The following is a 22,619-nucleotide window of genomic DNA, read 5'->3' as shown; positions in this document are numbered from 1 at the left end:
AAAGAAGCAGTTTCCGTTTATAGCATGTCACAGTTAAGCCTAACGCAAAGGTCACCGGAAGCTGGTCACCTTCAAACGGTGACCTGGAGCCTAGAACCACATTGCCCTTTAATGGAGGAAAGTCCTGTTTCGGGCACTGCTGTTGCCCGGCCCGCCTGGCTGGGGCTGGCTCCCAGCCCGCTGCTGAGTGATCCTGAGCAGGTCACACGCCCTCGCTGAATGTAGGTTCGGCCTCACAGGGTGAGCAGGGGCTTAACACACGTGTAAGACACCTGGCACGAACTAGGTGTTCAGTCAGGGCAGGCAGCGCTCATGTCACCGATCCTCATGCAGCTGAAGGAGGGTGGTTGTATTTTCAAGTCTCCAGGTAAGGCGAGTGAGGCACAGAGAGGTGAAGCAACTTCTCCAAGGTTGCACAGCAAGCCCTCTGGGGAATTCGGACTCAGGCAAGTTCTTTTAACAGCCAGGCCTGTGCTCCGTTCACACCCACCTCTGCAGCACCAGGGTGGTGGGGTGTCCGGGAGACGGGGGATGGGGCAGGGTGAGAGCTGCCCTCTCCAGACCCGGTTTGTGGGGTGCCGGAAGGAATCCTGGGGCGGGGCGGACAGTCAGAACGCTGGTCCCGGGCTGGCTCCAGCTCACTGGGCATCCCTGGCCTGGTGGGTGGGAACCTCTCGGCTGTGGGAAGGGCCGCCCGCCCCACTCGGGGAAGGGAGCGGGAATTCTCCTGGGCTGAGGCCTGACACTGCCCCTCCTGCCCACAGGCCTGTCCTTCTGCCAGCTGCAGAGGCAGCAAATCCTGCTGAGTGGCTACCTCAACAGCACGGCCACCCCCTACCTGCCGCAGTGCCAGGCCTCGGGGGCGTACGCGCCCGTGCAGTGTGACACGCAGCGGCGGCAGTGCTGGTGCGTGGACGCGGACGGGATGGAGGTGTACGGGACCCGCCAGCGGGGCAGGCCCGTGAGATGTGAGTGTCCCCGCGCACGTGGCTTCCTTCCCATAACCAAAACCAGAGCAGAGGACCTGGCCGCGGGCGGGACGGGAGCCTCTGAGGAAGAGCCTCTCACTTCCGATATCTCCATACGGTGGAGGATCCATGTGCACTGGCTGTTTCTTTTTTTTCTTTTTTTATTTTATTTTTATTTTATTTTATAGCTGGAAACGGGGAGAGACAGACAGACTCCCACATGCGCCCGACCGGGATCCACCTGGCACGCCCACCAGGGGGCGATGCTCTGCCCCTCCGGGGCGTCACTCTGTCGCAACCAGAGCCACTCTAGCGCCTGGGGCAGAGGCCAAGGAGCCATCCCCAGCGCCTGGGCCATCTTTGCTCCAATGGAGCCTTGGCTGCGGGAGGGGAAGAGAGAGACAGAGAGGAAGGAGGGGGGTGGTGGAGAAGCAAATGGGCGCTTCTCCTATGTGCCCTGGCCGGGAATCGAACCCGGGTCCTCCGCACGCCAGGCCGACGCTCTACCGCTGAGCCAACCCGCCAGGGCCTGCGCTGGCTGTTTCTTAGAAGCCTAAGCAGGGCTGTGAGGCCGTCGTCCCTGCTTGGGTCTCTGGCTGCCACGTGAATGTAGCATGAATGTAAGCCTGTAGGCTGTAGAAGCATCTGCACCTAGTCTTTATTATTATTATTATTATTATTATTATTACTTTTATTACTAAGTGAGGAGTGAGGGGGCAGAGAGACAGACTCCCTCATATGCCCCAACTAGGATCCACCTGGCAAACCCCCCTACCATGCTCTGCCCATCCGCAGTGTTGCTCCGTTACTTGGCAACCAAGCTATTTTAGTGCCTGAGGTGAGGCCCTGGAGCCATCCTCAGGGCCCAGGGCCAATGCACTCAAACCAATGGAGTCTTGGTTGTGGGAGAGGAAGAGAGAAAGAGGGAAGGGGAGAGAGAGGCGTGGAGAAGCAGATGAGTGCTTCTCCTGTGTGCCCTGACCGAGAATTGAACCCAGGACTTCTATACACCAGATGGATTCTCTACCACTGAGCCAACTGGCCAGGGTCCTATTCTTACATAAGTGAACATATTTCCTTGGAAATTTTCAGGTCCAAGGAGCTGCGAGATAAGAAACCGCCGCCTTCTCCACGGGGTCGGGGACAAGTCACCACCCCAGTGTTCTCCTGATGGAGGGTTCCTGCCCGTCCAGTGCAAGTTTGTGAACACCACAGACATGATGGTTTTCGACCTGGTCCACAGCTACAACAGGTAAGGGTAGCAAGCCTGCGGGCGTGCCCATTGCTGGGCTGTCCCTTCCTATCTCCTGCCGAAGCTTGTGCCCACCTTTGGGGCTGGGCGCTGCGATGTGTCATGCATGTGACCCTGTGGGATTTGAGAGAGGCCTGACTTTCATAAGCTGCTGGAGGTCTTCTGAAGGTTGATGGCACTTTTAACAGAGCAAGCTGGCAACAGCTATGCGAATTAAAAATACATGAACCCTCAGGCCCAGCCAGCCCACTGAAACAGAAACACCAGAATGTGAGGACATATGTACTGCGCTGTCTCCTGCATTGGTTTTCATTGTAGCAGAAAACTGGAACAAAGTGACTGAGCAGCCTGAGGTGTCCGCCATAAATATTTATGCAGCGTGAAAGAGAATGTATTACAATGGAGCCAACTGACTGGGGGAGGCTTCTGCAACATAGTATGATAATACGATAGAAGATACAAAGTACAGATAACATGACGTGATTAACTTCTAGAAAACAAAGAAGCAAACGGGTCCTTTGATGTGCATAGCCGAGGGTGTGATTGTGGGCTCGAGGGTGTGATTGTGGGCTCGAGGGTGTGATTGTGGGCTCGTGCTTGTGTGTGCGCAGAGTGCTGGGTGGCACAGACAGTGATGTGAATTAGCACGCGCGGCCGGTGGTCACGGGAGCCGCGAAGGCCAGGGCTGCTGTTGGAGGTGGGAATCCACAGAAAAGGAGAACAAGGCCCCACTAGAAAAAGCGTGGATATGACCGTATTTGTCCTTTGTTTTGTAAATTGCGTGCATGCGTGCGCTTAGAAGTACTGTAAGTTTAAAGATGTAAATAGCAAATATCAAAGGGGAGACACATTACGGATTTCAGGACTCGTCATCAGGTAACCTGGTTATTTGGGGCGGCTGCCTCCTCTCGGACAGGGTCCGCCCCGGCGGCAGGGACAGTGGAAATGCCCTGAGCTCAGGCGTCCCTCCTTAGCCACGGTTTTGCGTTTCCACGGTTCTGGTTACCTGAGATCCACCACAGTCCAAAAATATTAAATGCAAAATTCCAGAAATAAACAATTCGTTAAGTTTTAAAAAGCGAGATGTTCTGAGTCACGTGATGAAATCTTGTGAGCCCCCCCTCTCCGGACGAGGATGTGACTCCGTCCCCTTGTCCAGCGCCTCCATGCTGTGGACACTCCTCCTGGTGGTCACTTAGGAGCCATCTTGGTTACCAGGTCGATCCCCTCTCGTGGTGTCCTTGTGCCTGAGTTCAAGTCCCCCTGACTTTATTTAGTAGCAGTCCTGAAATGAAGAGTAGCCGTGATGCTGGCAGTTCAGACGCGCCCCCCAGAGGCTGGAAGGGCTTCGTTTAAGTGAGAAGGTGAGGACAGTCCCATTAGGTATTGAGAGAGAGACTGCATTCACATGACATTTATTTGCAGCATATCGTAATTGTTCTAGTTTATTATTAGCTGTTGTTGTTAACGTCTTACTGTGCTTAACTTTGTAAATGAAGCTTTATCATAAGCATGAATGTGTGGGAGGAACAGTATATATAGATAAGTTCGCCACACGCTGTGGTTTCAGGCATCCCCTGGGGGGTCTTGGACCGTATTCCCCATGGGGGGGACACAATGGTAGAAATAAATAAAAACATTGGGCTGAGAATTCTGATAGGAATTCTCGTGGAGAACCCGAGCCTTTATGGGGCCAGCTTCCAAACAGTCTGTTTCCTTTTTTTTTCTTTTTCTTTTTAAGTGAAAGGAAGGGAGATAGTGAGGCAGACTCCTGCATGTGACCCAACTGGGATCCACCCTGGCACCCCATCTAGAGCCAATGCTCGAGTATTGAGCTATTTTTAGTGCCTAAGACCAATGTGCTGGGACTAATTGAGCCATCCTCAGTGCCCAGGCCCATGCTTGAATCTATCAAGCCACTGGCTGTGGGAGGGGAAGAGGGAAAGAAAAGGGAGAGGGAGGGAAGAGAAGCAGATAGTCACTTTTCCTCTGTGCTCTGATCAAGAATTGAACCTGGGATATCCATGCGCCGAGCCAGTGCTCTATCTACTGAGCCACCAGCTAAGGCCACAACCAGTTTCTCTACCTGCATTAGAGAGGGGCTCTCAGGACTGTGCCAGCCAGGTCGCAGACTGGCAGCTGTGAGTAGGAACTGTCCTCGAGACCGGGCTTGTTTGAGCTGCACGGTACTTTAAAACTAGGGAACTTAAAGTTGAACTCTAAAATTTCTACTGATGTAGGTAAAAATAGTTGAATATCAGCAGTTTCATCTGTTCAACATAACAGGCAAAACTCTGAATTCCTGATTCTGAAGGACAAGATGTGGGGCGCGGGGCCTGTTTATGTTCTTCCACAGCACCGAGAAGTTGGCCTTGACCTGTTCTTTTTGGACGGCGTGCACACCCTCCAGTGCTACGGGTCCCTCCACGTCCTGTTACTGTATCAGGCCTGCCCGCCCCATCCATCTGTATTACCTGCTTGGTCCCATTCGCATTTGCCACTGTGACTCTTGTTTGCACTCTGACACTGGTTGGTCACTGACCTTCTCTGGGCCTCAGTCTCCCCATCTGTAAAATGGAGACCACACCCTGCTTTTTTAGGGCACGGTGAAGAGCTGATAAAACCTCATTGCTGAAACCACTGTGAGAATTGAACATTATTGTGCTTCTATAGGGAATTATTCCACATAATCCAGTGTCAGGAAATGATGAAATCTTCCACCCCCAGCTCCCTCCCAGGCCCAGAGGGCCTGCCCGTGAGCACATGAACATCTCCCCACAGTCTGATTGACTGATGTTCACTGATGCAAGCCAGTGCATGCTCCGTTTAAGCAGAAGCTTGCTACCTGCAGGGGAGCTGACATCCCTTAGCCCATGTTAATACTTACAATAGTAATCGAATGGCTAAGTGTGGCCTTTAGCAAACAAACAAGGAGCTGGAAACCCCCAGAGGTTGTAGAACTCACCCTCAGAAGCACATCAGTGGGTGCTAGAGCTGTCTGGCTTCGTTTACTATCCAACACAATCTCGACTCCTCTGCTTCCCCTACGGTGCATAGCACAGAGCCTTGCACACCGTAGGCCTACAATTAATGCTTACAATCCGTTCATCAGAGAACCTGGCAGGTGCCAGTTTGAGGCACAATTCACAGCTCCTTCCACAAGAGGGCAGTCAAGTTAAATGCAAAAGTTCAGGACTAAGCATCCATTGTGTAAGACAAACAAAAAAAAATTGACTCCTGAAATGGAATCCTTTCTTTCTCTCTTTCTTTCTTTTTTTTTTTTTTTTTTTTTTTTTTTTTGTCAGCAAGCATGTCTCAGAGCGAGTTTTGATTCAGGAAGGTCATGAGAAGGGTCAGGTGGTTGGTTACTGGAAGCCCAGCCATATTCAGGAATTTTCTGATAAGCAGCCCCGGGCAGTGCCAGGCCCAGCGACTCCACTGGGCACAGTGGCCGGAGCCATGGAGGCCGCGTGGAAAGTCTAGACCTAGCACCTAGGGTTGCCAGGTAAAAAAGTACGGGATGGGCAGTTATATTTGGATTCAGATAAGCAAGGAGTAATTTCTTTAGTGTAAGTATTAGATATCCCTCCCCAATGTTGTGTCAAGAATTCTAAGCCTGGGGTGGGGGGGTTGGGAATGTCTTAATAACCGTGGTACTTAGACTTAGAAAGGGATGCACTGGGATTGGGGGAAGGCAGAGTGGGAGCTGGGAGGTGACTCGGCTTGGAGGCTCCTGGCGAGAGGTGATGGCTTAGACGAGAGTAGGTGAGGGAAGGAGGGTGGAGAGGTCGGGTGAGTCTGGAGGAATATTTAGTATGTGAAATCCATGGAACTTGGCAAAGGAATAGAGAGAGAGAGGGAGAGAGTGAAGGGTCTAGGGAGACTCTGAGGTCCTGTTCCCAGACGGAAGGTAGACGATGAGTTTGGAAAGGAAAAATCACACATTTGATTTTGCAATGTTGAGTCTGTGGCAATTTTTGGAGGAAATTCAGGTGGAGACGTGGTATCAGGCCGGGGGCTGACTTCCACGGGCTGCAGGGAAGTCGGGTGCCTGTGGGGCAGCTCACCTGCCAACCTGCTGCGGGCGATGATTTGCACTTGAGCTGGGTCATCGTGTTTGCCTACTTTGAAGCAGGTCCTTTTGCCTCCAGAAGAGCCGCCACTAACGCTACCTAGCAGTGGTTGGTGGCGTGGAAGAAACCATGTTGCCATGGGGAGTGAGCTTTGGCTAGGTCTTCTGACTCCTCCCCCTTCTTTCGTAGGCTCTTGCCCAAGCACTAACTAGAGAGCTATGTTCTGGCTCAGCAGATTCTAGGTCCTGGTGTTAAGAGCTGGTGCTATTACCAAGGCCTAAGTGATCTGACTTTGAATTCAATTTGTTTATCTGTTTTTTATTTTATTTTATTTTTTATTTAGTGAGAGGAGGGGAGGCAGAGACCAGACTCCCGCATGTGCCCTGACCAGGATCCACCCTGCAAGCCCACTAAGGGCGATGCTCTGCCCATCTGGGGCCATTGCTTCATTGCAACCAGAGCCATTTTTTAGCACCTGAGGTAGAGGCCATGGAGCTGTCCTTAGCGCCTGGGGCCAACTCGCTTCAATCGAGCCTTGGCTGCAGGAGGGGAAGAGAAGAGAGGGAGAAAGAAGCGAGAGGAGGAGGGATGGAGAGGCAGATAGGCACTTCTCCTGTGCACCCTGACTGAATCTAACTCGGACATCCACATGCTGGGCTAACGCTCCACCACTGAGCCAACCGGCCAGGGCCTATTTATCCATTTTTATCAGCCCTTGCCCTTAGTGACTACTTTCACTTAGGCTTCCTTAGCAATCAGCCTCGCCTCCGTTGCCCTGGCAACCCGTGCTATCTAGATGACTCAGTGAGAAGAGTGTGGTGCATCTTACAGATGGGCAAAGGGGCATCATACCTGAATGGGTGAGTGGCCGAGAGGAGCAAATCCTCCTAGACCGACAATCTGGTGCCCCTCCCCAGAGACTCCTGCGCGGGGCTGCTGGGCAGCAGACACTGTGCCAGGTTGGGTGTACGAGGGAAGAGTGTCAGAACGGGACAGAGTCCCCTGCCTTTCAGGACATGGGGCAGAAACCAGGTACGGCCCAACCCACCTTGAGTAACCACCACTGACAGGGGCAGGTACCGTGTGGAGCCCGAGACCAGGATTTGAACCCTAGCCCCCGGCACTATTGTGCGATGGTGGCCAACACACCTTACCTTTTAACCTCTGAAATGGGGATGAGAAAATACTGCCTGCCTTGCAGGAGTGTTGAGTGAATTTAACCAACAAGTGCATTTTAAACATTGTACAGATTGTCTTTTACAAAGAAGAGGCTGAACCCCATGGAAGTAATTCTTATACTATTAAAAGCACTTTTAGAATGATGGAATTATCCCAGGTTCTAACTAATAAACTTCTATTACATACCTCCAGTCCATGGCAACTGGGCAAAGTGCGTTCTTAGTTTCTGTTAAGCATCGCTCAACTTAATGTAAGTTTCTGTATTTAAGTCACGTACCCAGTACCCACTATAAGAGACCAACAGCGTGGTAAAAATCCGTAACTGTAGCACTTTCTTAGGCATTAGTTTATTTTTTGTTATTTGTTTTATTTCATTTTGCATATTCATTTTCATTCAAATGAACGAATACTTATTGCACCTTGCGTTCAGTTCAGGCTCTGCGCAGTTTCTGCACCGCATCCAGCTTGCCCGCACCAGTTCATTTACATAGTAACTGCAGTGTGTGTACAGGCCTGGCGCACCAGTTCATTTACATAGTAACTGCAGTGTGTGTACAGGCCATTTTGCATTCTGTCCTTTTAACATAATGTTATGAACACAGCCATTTAGGGGACTTACTATAATTTACGTCTCAATGTTCCGATCATCGGACACAGCGTTGTTTTTCTGTCGTCTGCTAGGCCAGACTCCGCCGCAGCAGACCTCTTTATGTCGAGAGAGCAGCTGCCTCTGCTAACTTATCGTTTGGAGGATCTGCTTCTGGACCCGGGTCTGGAATAGAAATACCTTAGGCTTTGGGTCTCAGGAACTAGCTTTACAGGACATAGAAACAAACCTCTCAAGGTCGTGTGGGGCTGAAAACCTCCTCTCTGGTTGCGAAAGCGTCCATTGCACATGGGAAGAACTTCGTCTGGCTGAACATCGAGCCTGAGGGTCACGTTACTTCCTGGATGGGGCCCGCGACCAACTAGCTCCCGATAGCAATCGCTGGGTCAGGTGCTTCTGGAAAGGGTTCTACCGCCCTCGCCAGTCATGTCATATGGAGTGTGTGTGTGTGTGTGTGTGTTTCAAACTGTGGAACTGGGAAATGTCCTTCTCAAGAATTTCCTGTGGGGAGATCTGGCTCCTCTTCAAGCTCTTAAAAAGTTGCAAAGGGCTCTAAAGTTGTTTGATCTCCCAGATGAGATCACCCGCACTCCACCATGTGTCTGTAAAGCAGCCGTGACCCCTGGGCTCTAGAAGCCGCGTTCCAGTGAAGGAACGTGCTGAGACAACGTCCATCGCCCGGTCTCTGCTTGACCCTCTGGGACACACGTGTAGGGGCAAATCGGTCACATGCTGCGAGTGAGGAAAGAGGCTAATTGCCAGAGGACAGCCAAGCACAGTGCTATTTGAACAGGTCCAGCCTCGCACTGGCCAGGTGACACCAACTTCGGAAAAAGAAACAACGACACATATACTGCAGGAAGCCCGGAGCAACTGCCAATAAATTAAAAAATCAGACATTCTTTTTTCCCAGATGAGATGAGGCCACATCCGCTTATTTCTGTAGGAAGAGGTCGTGAGTTATTTCTACAGGAAATATTTTAATGAAACGGTGGCCAGACATCTCCTCCTCTGTCAGGTTTCCAGATGCTTTCGTGACGTTCAGCGCCTTCCGGAGAAGGTTCCCCGAGGTGTCCGCGTATTGTCACTGTGCCGACAGTCAAGGGCGGGAGCTGGCGGAGACAGGTGAGCACGCCGAGGTGGGAGTGGCATTCACCGGGCCTCAGACACTCACCCTCAGTACCTGCAGAGCGGGCGTCGCAGGGCCGGTCTGCCCCCAGCCAGGCGGCCCTGGGTGTCCGACGGCCTGGCTAGCAAGCTTTCCTCTGTGGTGCTCTGAGCATCCCGGCTGCTGACCCACTTGGTGCCGTTGTGCACAGGGGAAGGAGGCCCCTACCCCTCTGGCCGGCGCTGCTGGGAGGTTGGCAGGTGGAAGACAGGATGGGTTTGGTCTCCTCCCCCTCGTCAGTGCTGCTTGTGCTGTGAGCCACCTGCACAGCCCTGCCCGGCAGCCCTGACTTTGGAAACCATTAACACCCTTTCAGACCCGATGCCTAATGGTGAAGGCTCTGGTCCTCTTCTTAGTATCTGTTTAAGTGGCAAGATCGGGACTTCCATGCAGAACGGAGCCTCACCTGGGGACGCTGGCTGTCTTTGCTCAGGTTTGGAGCTGCTCCTCGATGAGATTTACGACACCATTTTCGCTGGCCTGGGCCTTGCTTCCACCTTCGCCGAAACCACCCTGTACCGGATATTGCAGAGACGGTTCCTAGCAATACAAATGGTCCTTTCCGGCAGGTTCCGATGTGAGTAACCAGCCTTCCGCAGACGGCGGGCAGGAGGCGGGCAGGCGGGCTGTAAAGTCGCGCTGCCGTCCCCCCGGCAGTTCCAGCCACGTGGGCGCAGGGAGGTGAATGACTGTGAGTGGGGAGCCGCGCGCCCCGCCCCGCGCTGCACGAGCTGTACGCCCGCCCACGGTCGTTCACGGCCCTCTCTTCTGCACGCGTTTCTCCCAGGCCCCACAAAATGCGAAGTAGAGCGGTTTGCAGCGACCAGCTTCGGTCACCCCCACATTCCGAGCTGCCGCCGAAACGGGGACTACCAGGCCGTGCAGTGCCAGAGGGAAGGCCCATGCTGGTGTGTGGATGCCCAGGGCCAGGAGGTCCAGGGAAGTCAACGGCAGGAGGCCTCGCCGGCTTGCGGTGGGTTTTCCTTCAGCCCACCCCTCCCCAGTTTGGTCTTGTCAGGCCAGAAGCCTTTGTTTCTCCAGACCAGCTGCTCCAGGGCCCGTTGATGCTGCTAATACCCCTTAACCTCTAACCTCTTAGCCTCTAGCGTGCTTCTGGTCCTGAGCCTTTCAGACTCAACATGATGGGAAGCCCGCTTACCATCCTTAACCTCTAGACTGCTTCTGGTCCTGGGTCAGACGTGGGTTCTTCCTCAGACGTAGGTAGGGCCTCACGCGTGAAGAAAAAGAAAGGAGACTTAAGTTTAGAGGTGCCACGAGACAAGTGGAACACAAAGCAAGGTGGGACCAATTCTGCCTCCCAGAGTATATGGGAAGGAGATACTCAGAAAGGCTTCCTGGAAGAGGTGACATTTGAACAGGGTTTTAAAATACAGATGCTTCCAGAAGGAGGAACATATGGACAGGTGAGCTCTATCTAGAGAGCAGCAGAAGCTAAGTGAGAAGGACATTAATAGTAGGCATTTGTCTGCTGCTGGCCACAGACTCTGTGAGAAGAATAGAGAAAACAGCTTGTTGGAGCACGATCAAGGTGGGGTTCTGAACTTGGAGAGTGGCCGCAAAGGAAGGCATCACATGGAGGTTTTCCACGTTGAAGCAAAGGCTTAGGGGCTTCATCCTGGAGGTCAGGTGGAGATGTTGAGGGGATTTAAGCAGGTGAGTACCGTGATGGGTTCTGTGCATAAGAAAGATCACCCGGAGATTTCAGACGAAAGACCGAAAGGAACCTTGAAGGTCATAGCAATGTCCTGAAGAGAGCTCAGGGGACTAGATGACTTTCCGGTATTGCTTCAGCAAATTACTACAAAGAGCATGACTTCGGACAGCAGAACCATATTCTCTCTCTCACAGTTCTGGGGCCGAGAAGTCCAAAATCAAGGTGTCAGCAGGCCCAGGCTTCTGCCAAAGCCTCCGGGGGGGATTCCTTCCTTGCATCTTCCTAGCTGGTGGTGGTTGCCGCCAACCTCCGACATTCCTTGGCTTGTGGCAGCCTCGCTGCAAACTCTGCCTCTGTCATCTCAGGTCTTCCCTCTGGGTCTGCCTCTGTGTCTCTTCTCCTCTTCCTACAGTGACACCAATAATGTAGGATTAGGAGCTCACACTAGTCTGAGTTCGTCCTAACTCATTGCATCTACAGTGGCCCTCTTTCTAAATAAGGTCACATTCTGAGGTTCCAGGAAGGGCATGGGTTTTGGGAGACCCTATTCAACCCAGGACGGGGACCAATACTAACGTAGAAGCAGTGCGCGGGGGAGAAGGGTGTAGACTTAACAAACGTCTCTAGGCGTTCGGTGAGACTCAGTTCCGTCAGACCAGTGAGATTCCGCAGGATGGGAGCCAGGAGCATGTGCAGGGTTGCTACTTGGGCAAACTGGGTGGATTCAGCAAGATTTGAAATCGTTAAGGAGTGCAGGTCTTTTTTTAGCCTCTAATCGGTGTGTGTTGGTGTTCATTCACCAAATCCTGTTAAATCATTTGATCTCGCCAACTTAACGTGTTGAGTCTTCTCCACGTGTTTGGTTGGTTGCTTGCTGCTAAGTGGGAGGCTAGAGAAAACGTGAAGTTCTGCCTTGAGGGTATTCACAATTACCTTTTAATTTTATCAAAACCCCACAGAACATTGTACCCTCTGCGTTTCTGGCAGAAATGAAAAGCCACACTTTTCCAAATTAGAACCAAGAGTGCTACCCAAATGCATGAATCACACATTTTTACTTTTTCTTTCTGGGTTGATCAATCCTATTTCTGTGGAAACCAAATGGCACATGGAACCACTATCTGAATTTTTTTAATTTTTTTTTTTTCTTTTTGCCTTGGTAACACTACCTGTGAATGGAAGAGAGGTGCTCTTAATTTGGAAGGCAGTGAACTTTATTCCTTCCACACCTTCCTGTAATATCCATTAAAGGAAGCCATGGCTTCCCTAAAGGTTGTTATGTGTTCTGAGGTTGCCATTCTTCCCCCCCCCCTCCCTGACCACATGTTCCACTCTTCCTCTGTTGCCTGGTTACGGGGGAAAATTGGCTGACTTCCTTTTTGACATCCAAGTGAATGGAGGGGAAAGAATTATTCTAAGAAGTTGGGATGGTGGGTGGTTGAAAACCTCTACTAGTTATGGTTCCATGGAGAAAAATAGAACTTACTTAGCTTTTCACCGATGTAACTGAGACACTGGAACTTGAATTTAAAATCGCTTTTTCTTGGTGTGATTACGGGTCAGCCTAGGCTCTTCTGGTGGAGTGGCCTGACCATGCTGGAGGTGGTGACTGAGCCGGTCACTATATCATTAGTGATTTCCAGGAGCCGAGGAGAATGTGCTGAGTGTGTTTGCCAGGTGGCCATCATTAGTCTCTGTCAGAGGAAACACTGTAGTTCCTGGATATATAAGAATGTTATAGATTACAACATAGAAACAACAGTTATTATAGGAAACACTAAGAGCGTGTAAGGCATGCTTTTTATCCTCAGACACCACAGACTAGCTAGCTGAGGACAAAGCTGCCCACAGAAAAGACGGGACGGCCACAGGAAGAGCGGATAACGAAGCATTAAAGTCCATTAAGAATTCCAGCTAGAATAACCACGCTGATTTAACAAAATAGGAATTTGTTGGTATACCAGTTGCCTGGGGCTGCGGTAACAACTGACCACAGAACGGGTGGCTTCACACGGCAGAAATGTATTCTCTCCCAGGAAGGTCTGGAGGCCGGGTGTCTGGAGTTAAGGTGTGGGCAGAGCTGAGCTCTCTAGAGGCTCCAGGGAAGAACCTTCCCTGCTTGCCCCGTCCTAGCTCCCAGCTTCTGGCTGGCTGCATCCCTCCCATCTCTGCCTCTGCCCTCCCGTGGTTTCTTCCCTGTGTGTCTCTCAGGGTTAGCACATGGCCTTCTAATCAGGACCCCAGCCCTTGCATTCAGGGCCCCCTCGAACCCAGTGTGACCTCCTCTTGACTCATGATATCAGCAGAGACCCCCTTCTGAGGTTCCAGGTGGACGTGCAGAATGGGCGAGGGGCAGGGAAGGAGACACCGTTCGACCCAGTCGAGCCAGTTGGTGCATGTGTGTGGTCAGGTTTTGGGAAAGTGGGCCAAAGTCCAGGAGGAGCCTTGCCTCAGAAGGGGGCCGCCCGTGAGTGAGAGCTGGGGGAGGAAGTCGTGTCCACTGGAACCACCCAGTCCCCAGCATGGCCTCCGTGGACACCGCTCAGCGTGAAAGCTAAAAATTAAAAAGATACAGAGGCACGGAATGTAGGTGTCCTGGGTGGGGGGTTTTGACCTCTCCCTACCAGAGAGAGCCAAGGGCTGTCCCAGGATGGCTGTGACGCTAAAACCGTGTTTCCTGTCTGCTCCGTGTGGCACAGCCGGGGACCAGTCCTGTCCCGCCGAGCGGCGGCGGGCCCTGTCCAGACTCCGCTTCGGGCCCCTGGGCTACTTCAGCCGGCACAGCTTGTTCTTGGCTTCAGAGGAAAGACGGGTCTCCCGGACAGTGGCTGGCGCGGCCGCCTCCTGCCCACCCGCGATCAAGGAGCTCTTTGTGGACTCCGGGATCCTCCGCCCCGTGGTCGGCGGGAAGAGTCAACAGTCTCCCGCCTCGGAGAATCTCCTCACAGAAGCCATCCGGGTGCTGTTTCCCTCCCGAGACCTGGCCCGTCTTGCTCTTCAGTTTACCACCAACCCCACGCGGCTCCAGCAAAACCTCTTCGGAGGAAATTTTTTGGTGAATGTCGGCCAGTTTAACTTGTCTGGAGCCCTTGGCACAAGAAGCACCTTTAACTTCAGCCGGTTTTTCCAGCAACTTGGACTCTCCGGTTTCCAGAACGGAGGAGGATTTGTTGACCTAGTCAAGCCCCTCTCTGCGGGGTTGGGTTCGAGTCCTGCCCTGGAAACAGCTGGAGGCGCTAAGGAGGGCAGTGCCACGAATAGACCGGCTGTGGGCAGCTTCGGCTTTGAAGTCAACTTGCAAGAGAACCAAAATGCCCTGAAATCCCTGGCTTCCCTCCTGGGCCTCCCAGAATTCCTTCTGTTCCTGCAGCACGCAGTCTCCGTGCCCGAAGACATAGCCGGGGATTTGGGCGATGTGATGGAAACGGTGCTCAGCTCCCAGGGTTGTGTGCCGACACCCGGCAGCCTTTTTGTCCCGTCCTGCACGGCGGAAGGAAGCTACGAAGATGTCCAGTGTTTTGCTGGGGAGTGCTGGTGTGTGGATTCCCAGGGCAAAGAGCTGCCCGGCTCGAGGGTTCGAGGTGGACGGCCAAGGTGCCCTACGGAGTGTGAAAAGCAAAGGGCTCGGATGCAAAGCCTCTCGGGCAGCCAGCCCGCGGGGTCCAGCCTGTTTGTGCCTTCCTGTACCAGCCAGGGCCGCTTCTTACCTGTCCAGTGCTTCAACTCTGAGTGCTACTGTGTTGACGCGGAGGGCCAGCCCATTCCTGGAACCCAAAGTGCACCTGGACAACCCAAGCGATGTAAGTCTGTTGGGTAGCCAACCTCCAAACTCTTGATTCTCTTTTGGGGCCCGGACACAATGCATTAATTACAGCAGATGAAGAATCCAGTCTTTGCGAAATCTCAAGCTTACTGTTGCTTTAATGGCATCGTTTTCTGGTTAATTTAAAACATTGTCCAGAAAAGTCTTGATAACGCTAACCATTTTAACGAGTGACTAGGGAGATTTATTTGGCTTTAAGGAGTCACCAGGTACATGCCTGCAGTGTTGACAGCAGCTGGTCTCAACAGTGCCCGTTGAGTGACAGGGATGCTCTCTGTCCAGATGTGATGGGGTCTGCAGCTGTTTAAGGTTCTAGATGGAGTTTGGAAAACTAAGAACTCGCATCTCGGCCTTCTGTGCTGACAAAGCTCTTTAACCCGACAACCTCCTCCTTGTTCCTCTCCAGGCCCCACGCCCTGCCAGTCACAGGCGGAACACGCCTTCCTCCAGGTGGTGCGGACCCTGGGCTCTAATTCCAGCATGCAGCCCGCCCTCTCCAGCATGTACATCCCACAGTGCAGCACCGAGGGGCAGTGGGCTCGCCTGCAGTGCGACGGGCCCCCCGAGCAGGCCTTCGAGTGGTACGAGAGATGGAAGGCTCAGAACAGCGCTGGCCAGGACCTGACCGTTCCCGGGCTGCTAATGAAGATCGCGAGCTACAGAGAGGCAGCTTCCAGAAGCTTTCGTCTCTTTATTCAAAGCCTGTATGAGGCTGGCCAACAGGACATCTTCCCACAGCTGGCCAGATACTCTTCTCCCCAAGATGTCCCTCTGGCCGAGTTGGAAGGGAACCAGACCCAGCCTGGTGACAATGTCCTCCTCCAGCCCTACCTCTTTTGGCAGATCCTGAACGGCCAGCTTCACCAATACCCGGGGCCCTACTCGGACTTTAGCACCCCTCTGGCGCACTTTGACCTTCGGACCTGCTGGTGTGTGGATGAAGCTGGTCAGAAAGTGGACGGAGCCCGGGCGGAGCCAGGCAAGGTCCCAGCATGTGAGTTAAACCGTGTGAAGAGCTGGATTGGTGCTTTTGCAACAAGGATGTCTGGCGGGAGGGTATCGAGTGCCGAGATGGACCGGAGCTTGGATGTGGCTAGGGTGTGGGTGAGGCCACCAGATGCTTGTCAGCTTGGGCCGCTCCAACGGAACACCACAGAGTGGGTGGCCGAACCCACAGACGTTTATTCCGCACAGTTCGGGAGGGTGGACGTACACGGTCGCGGTGCTGGCAGAGTGGCCCCTGGTGAAAGCGCACTTCCTGGCTTGCGGGGGCCGCTCCTCGCTGTGCAGTCACGTGGCAGAGGGAGGAGGAGCTCTGGTGTGTTCATCTGTTCATGAAGACACTAACCCATTGTGAGGACCCCGCCCTTCTAACCCTAGTCACCCCCCAGAGGCCCCACCTCCAAACACCGTCACACCGGGTGGTGGGGCTTCAATACATCCATTTTTGGAAGGACAGAGACATTCAAACCAGAACCCTGAGGCTCATAGAAGGGCAGCGACATCCCTATGTCTCCGTCCTCAGGGTTTGGGGACATTAATGCAACTCGTTTTAAAATTTTCACATAATTATTTACATCAGTACCTCATACTTTAACTGGACGTCTTCAGTTTACAAAGCATCATCTGAGGCCGGGTGATGGCTATCCAGTTGACATGACCTGGCTCTTACCCGCTGTGGCTAATGCTTTGCTGACCTCTCATAGGCCATACGCTGTTTAATGAACCCACACCTGTCATGTTGGTCTTGTCACTGACAAGGACACTGCTAAGTGTTTGGGACCTCAGGAAAGGCTTCTGCCTTCCACTTGCCTTTTATTCGCTTGAGGGGATTTAATTATAGGACTGAAGGAAGACCCTCTGAGTGAGGCCTGTGAGTTCAGGATGGTGACAGGTGGACTTTGTAAGAAAGCCATGGGGCCCTAGCCGGTTGGCTCAGTGGTAGAGCGTCAGCCTGGCGTGCCGGAGTCCCGGGTTCGATTCCCGGCCAGGGCACACAGGAGAAGCGCCCATCTGCTTCTCCACCCCTCCCCCTCTCCTTCCTTTCTGTCTCTCTCTTCCCCTCCCACAGCCAAGGCTCCACTGGAGCAAAGTTGGCCCGGGCGCTGAGGATGGCTCTATGGCCTCTGCCTCAGGCACTAGACTGGCTCTGAATGCAACAGAGCGACACCGCAGATGGGCAGAGCATTGCCCCCTGGTGGGCGTGCCGGGTGGATCCCGGTTGGGCACACACGGGAGTCTGTCTGACTGCCTCCCCGTTTCCAACTTCAGAAAAATACAAAAAAAAAAAAAAAAGAAAGCCATGGTGAACGAGGCCAACTCCGTGTCAAAGTAAAATGCCTTGTTACCACCTAGACGGAAGAGCAGCAGTTTGAAACCACAACCAGAGAGATTCGACACTCTTATTTCCAAACCAGAATCTCTCTCTAGCCAGCGCTGTTAAGGTTCGGGGTAGCATCACAGCTGTTCAAGGCCACTGAAATCTCTGCATGCACTCTCGGCAGTGCTCGGCGTTGCCCAGACCTTTCTGGATCAAGTTAAAATCTGTCGCTATTTCGATGTTAGCCGAAGTTTAGGCGTTAGCACCTGGGGCGTGTGTTGAATGTGCGATGACAGCCGTCGTACCCTGGGCGTTTTGAATGGCCTCGAGACCCCAGTTCTAGGACTCCTCATCGAAAGGTCAGGTTCTAGAAATAGGCTAACCCTCCAAGTCAACACACAGATGTCGACTGCGGCATAGATTACATTAGGCTGTCTGAGTAAACACGCTTAGCGCAGTGCCTGGTGTGGAGCAGAGACGAGCTCTTACTAATCTCACATAGCAGGCCCTCCGTAAATGAAATCGTGGAGACAAAACAGAAAGAACATCCCAGGTCTTGGCAAGAGCTGGTGAGCAGGAAACACCTGTGGCCTGAATGTGTGTGTGTGTGTTTGTGCACTCTTCTCAGGGGTCAGGGGAGTCGTACGTGGTGGTGAGCCCGCCTGCTGTGTGTGTACCCCCCCCCCCAGGTCCTGGCTCTTGTGAGGGAGTGAAGCGTCGCGTCCTGCAGTTCCTGAAGGAAGCAGAAGAGCTCGTCTTGGCGTCCGACAATTCTTGGTTCCCCCTGGGGGAGAGTTTCCTAGCGGCCAAGGGCATCCGGCTGACCGACGCGGAGCTGGCCCTTCCTCCCCGGTCCCCGTCCCGGGAGATGTTCGCAGAGACGTTCCTACGTGGGGGTGACTATGCCATCCGCTTGGCCGCTCAGTCCAGTGAGTGCCGTGGGTGTCTGGGGTCTTGCTCCCTCGGGGGGGGGGCAGGAGTGAGTGCCGTGGGTGTCTGGGGTCTTGCTCCCTTGGGGGGGGGCAGGAGCTGTGACAGGTGCTCTTCAGCCACCACCAGGGCTTTGCTGCCTGTGCTTGGTCGCCCCAGGCCGCTGGGTCCCTGGGAGGGAAAAGGCAGTGGTTTGGGGCACCGTCCGACCTGAGGTGCGCGTAGCTCTCTGGGATGCTCCCTAACAGTCCAGCAGAGCCCCTGGGGGCAGGTCTCCATACCCCCCCCCCAGCCTCCAATGCTCATACTCCCCTCTTGGCCAGTTCCAAAGCTTGACTCCGTTTCTCAAAGCTTACGGACACCCCCAAGGAGAGAGGAGAAGGACCCTCATTACTGAAACATTACTGGTTTAGGGGGCTCCTTTCACGTGTGAGCTCATCTAATCCTGACAGTGACTCTAAAAACAAGCCTATCCCCTGCACGTGGCAGAGGCGGACGCTCAGAGAGCCCATGGTGCTCTAGCCTGTAACAGCAGCTCCAGGTCACTGGGCACATCCCCCTGGCCAGGCGCCTACAGCGCTGTGTGGATCGCTGCGTCCTCGCAGTTCATCCTCCAACACTCTGAGAATGACGCCATAATAATGACCGCCTGTGATTCTTCCCAAACGTGGAAGCTGAGGTTAAGTCACGGGCCCAGGTTCACCCAGTAATACCAGCAGTCTGTGGTCTGGCCCCTGAGCCTCGTGGTCTGGCCCCTGAGCCTCGTGCCCTGCCCAGCCGACCCCCAGCCTAGGCCCATCTCATCCCACAGCCCCTGCCCTTCCTCCACGGCCTGCAGCAGCTCTGGCCAGGGGTCTGATGGCCCTCCCCATCCTTTCACCCATACCACGTGGACTAGAGGGCGGTTTAAGATTCCTGTCTCCAAGCCTACCCTTCCCTTGTCAAATGATCTCAGCTGACTCCCTATCCGGAGTTTTTGGGTGTTGGGTCACAACTGGCAAAGCAGTAACCCCCTGACACCATCAGAACCCAGGTAGAGAGTGCCTACTCCCATGGCCAGAGCTCCCCGCTTCCCCATTCCTGGGATGCCTGCTGCCCCCTTGGGTGGGTCAGTTGCCTTTGTTCTCATCACCCCACAGTGAGGCAAGAACCTCCCATGTGCCAGCTCTGGTCCTGCTCCCTCCTGCACCTGCCTTCTCTTTCGGAGGACAGGGCATCATGTCCTGTTTTACTCATCCATACATCCCAGGCCTGGCAGGTCGTGGGGGCCCAGTACGTGCTGGTTAACCGTCTTTCCCGCCTCTGCCTTCCCCTCTTTCTTTCTCTTCCGTCCTGTCCCTGCCCCCCACACCTAGGTGGCTTCCTCTCTCTGTTCCTCTGAGGCCTGAGGACTTCTGCTTTGGGCGAGATGCCCGTTGTCTTGCATTTTGTGTGTGGATGGGCTTGGACACAATTAAAGAGTGCAGGAGTGGGATTTGGCCCAGGGAGCTGTGCCCACTTTGATTAGGGAGGGAAGTTCGGGTTAGGGAACGGGAAGTGGCTGGTGCCACAGAGATTTATTCGCTGAAAGGCAATGATGGCATTTTCTTCCGAAGTCAAGCTAAGGAAGGCCCCTTCTTAGCCGCGCACTCTGAATTTTCATGTCCTGTGCGGTAGACAGCGAGGGCGTGTCTGGGCAACAGGAGTGGGGTGGCTCACTTCTCCCCGAATCCCTCAAGACGAGAAGCGGCGTTTCGTCTGTTGCAGAGGAGAGGAAGCTCTTGTGTGTAGACTGCCAGGTCCAGCAGAGTCTGACGGGAAGGGTTTGGGGTCCACAAAGTGTCTTTGGACAACAGCACAGGGTAGCAGTGTCCTCGGGTGAGGGGACGTGGGAGGAAAGGTCCATGGCTGTGCCTGGCATGGGCTTGGTGCTCAAGCTCTTTTGATATAAATATCACTCTTACCCTGTTAAGGACAAGGCCCATTTCACAGATGGGGAAACAGGCTCAGAGAGGTTGGCGAGTTAGTTGCTCATGATCACACAGCCGAGAGATGTTGTGCCAGGCACCAGGCAGAGGCTTATAAGACTCCCGAGTGCTGTCCACTGCACCATAGTGGGTCTTCCCTCCCTCCCCCCCCTCCCTCCTTCTCTCCCCCTTCTCTCCTTCCCTCCTCAGTCTCTCTCCCTTCTCATGCATGCATCCCCCCACCCCATCAAATATCTCTTCAGTGCCTACTAGGAGGCAGGCATTGCTCCACATGGAAAGTAAACTGGAACCCTTGCCCCAGAGGGTTAGCTGCTGCCCCGGAAGACACAAACCTGACTGACATAACTGGCCTAATGTGTAGTAGGTCGCTGGTGGAGGGTGCCATGGGGGAAGCCAGGGGGCGGGGGTCACCACGGAGAGCCGAGGACAGGCTGCGGCCCCGTGAGCAGGCGACCCTGCAAGTCACGGCGCCCTCCTCGCTGAGCCCGCTGCCCCCCGCCTCGGGGCGCGAGTCCTGACTTCACGGAGCTGTGGCCAGGATGAGAGACCTCATTGAGCAGGAGCTTCGGAGGGGCTAGAGACCCACACAGTAAGAGTCCGGCAGGAAGGCCGGAGGGCGGGGTGCACGGACCCACTCCTGTGGTCCAGGCCCGTCCCCTCCACCGCTGAGCGGTGAGACCTCGGGTGAGCTGCGCAGTCCGCCCGTGCCTCAGCTTTCTCACCCACTGAATGGGGCAACAGTAGCTCTCCGAGGGTGGTTGTGAGGCCTCGGTGAATGAAAGCGTGCACATCGACAGTGCCCGGCCCACGGAACCCGTGAAGTAAATGTACCTGTATTCCCGTTATCTCGTGTGTTGAAGACACTCCACAGATCTAACTGACTTTCTATGGAAGTTATTGAGAGGGGACTGAAGGACCGCTTAGAGGGTCCCCAAACTTCTTACACAGGGGGCCAGTTCACTGTCCCTCAGACCATTGGAGGACCGCCACACACAGTGCTCCTCTCACTGACCACCAATGAAAGAGGTGCCCCTTCCAGAAGTGCAGCGGGGGCCGGATAAATGGCCTCAGGGGGCTGCATGCGGCCAGCGGGCAGTAGTTTAGGGACGCCTGGCTTAGACCGTCAGCCTACATTCTTCTCGTTAACGGACAATCTGGTGGGTGCCGATCCACCGTCCGAGGAGCCTCCGCCTCCTTTTGGGTGGAAATGTTTGTCACGTGCTGGGACAGGGACGAGCTCGGCTCTCCTTAGTGACGGAGCCCACCCCTCCTCAGTGACAGAGCCCACACCGCCGGGCGTCCCCAGGCCCGGTGCTCACCTCTCCTCCCCCTCTCTCCGGTCTGCAGCCCTGGACTTCTACCAGAGTCGCCACTCCCCCCTGGGGAACTCCTCCCGGGCGCCCCTGCTGCGGCCTGCCCCCTATGTGCCCCAGTGCGATGCTTTCGGGAGCTGGGAGCCCCTGCAGTGCCACGCTGGGACCGGTGAGAGGGATGGGCGCCCATGGGAGGCCGAGGGACGCCCTCCTTTTTAGTGGTGGGGAAGAGCCCCCCACTGGGGGCAGGCAGCGGGGCTCCGTGGCCCTCTTTGGTAGTGGGCGGCTCACCACTTAGCTCCTCTGGCCTCTGGTTGACCCCTCTGTCCCATGGGGGCAGTGGCCTTCTACCAGCCTGGCGCTCAAGTGGGTGGCTGCTGGGGGGACTGGGGTGCTAAGGCCCGTGATTGTGGACAGTGTCGGGCAGGGGGACAGATGGGGGACCTCGCTGGCACTGTTAGCAACGTCAAGGTGCATAGTGGTTTGTGGGACACCAGGGACGAGTCCCCATGTGCTTCCTGAACTCCGGCCTGTGGCTCGTTTCCAGGGTACTGCTGGTGTGTGGACGGTTTGGGGGAGTATGTCCCTGCCTCGCTGACCGCCCGCGTGCCCCAGGCCCCCCAGTGTAAGTGAAGCCCGGATACTCCCCACCTGACCCCGGAGTGGGCACTCAGGACTGGTGGTCCCCGTGGTCGTTCCGCAGCCGGGGTGGGTGGAGGCCCCCGTGGGCCAGCCCGAGTGCAGCCAGACCACTTTCTCCCAAGTCCCCGGGCCTGGGGGACCCTCCCAGAGCTTGGCCCTTCCTCATCTCTCAGGTGGAGGGAGGCAGCTGAGAGGTGACAGGCCTGGGCGCCCCCACCATCACCACCCCGGGGCAGTTTCATCCCCTTCTCTGGCTTCAACCACCGCCTCACATCTGCCCTGCTGCCCAGCCTCTCCCCAGGGTCTGACCCATGGAATCTGCTGCCCCCTCTCCATCTCCCGGGGCGATGCATCCCGCGTGGCTCTTTGTCCCTGCACCGCAGCCTGCTTCTCCTCTGAGCTCCCAGCTCTCCGTCCGTGCAGGACACCTCCATGCACCGAGTGCCTGGCCCTGACCTGCGGGCCAGCCCCCCGGGGACCCACGCCCGTCTGTTCAGAGCTTCCCTCTCTCCCCTGCAGGCCCCACCGCCTGTGAGAGAGCTCGAGCTGGCGGGCTGCTGTCCAGCTGGAAACAGGCTGGGTCCCAAGGACGCCTTTCTGCGACAGACCTGTCCCTCCCCACCTGCCTACAGGTGAGGCTTAGAAGGCCCAGGAACGGTGTGACAGGACCAGGACTTTCTCCTACGGGCCAAGGATGGCTTT

At 54.7% G+C, this 22,619-nt stretch overlaps 1 protein-coding gene across 1 annotated transcript in view; it reads left to right on the top strand.

The window, feature by feature from the left end:
* The window catches only part of TG (thyroglobulin), a 224,387-nt gene that overhangs the window by 3,457 nt on the left and 198,311 nt on the right, over nt 1–22,619 (top strand). The window contains exons 4-14 of the mRNA XM_066264615.1: nt 765–968; nt 2,061–2,220; nt 9,098–9,204; nt 9,681–9,824; nt 10,035–10,220; nt 13,622–14,722; nt 15,152–15,739; nt 17,755–17,994; nt 21,310–21,444; nt 21,823–21,900; nt 22,437–22,549. Coding sequence (XP_066120712.1) covers nt 765–968; nt 2,061–2,220; nt 9,098–9,204; nt 9,681–9,824; nt 10,035–10,220; nt 13,622–14,722; nt 15,152–15,739; nt 17,755–17,994; nt 21,310–21,444; nt 21,823–21,900; nt 22,437–22,549 — 3,056 coding nt within the window. The remainder of the gene's footprint in view (nt 1–764; nt 969–2,060; nt 2,221–9,097; nt 9,205–9,680; nt 9,825–10,034; nt 10,221–13,621; nt 14,723–15,151; nt 15,740–17,754; nt 17,995–21,309; nt 21,445–21,822; nt 21,901–22,436; nt 22,550–22,619) is intronic.

Source organism: Saccopteryx bilineata, chromosome 3 (assembly GCF_036850765.1).
Source record: "Saccopteryx bilineata isolate mSacBil1 chromosome 3, mSacBil1_pri_phased_curated, whole genome shotgun sequence".
In the NCBI taxonomy this organism is placed as follows: Eukaryota; Metazoa; Chordata; class Mammalia; order Chiroptera; family Emballonuridae; genus Saccopteryx; species Saccopteryx bilineata.
This window is presented reverse-complemented; position numbering and strand designations above follow the sequence as displayed.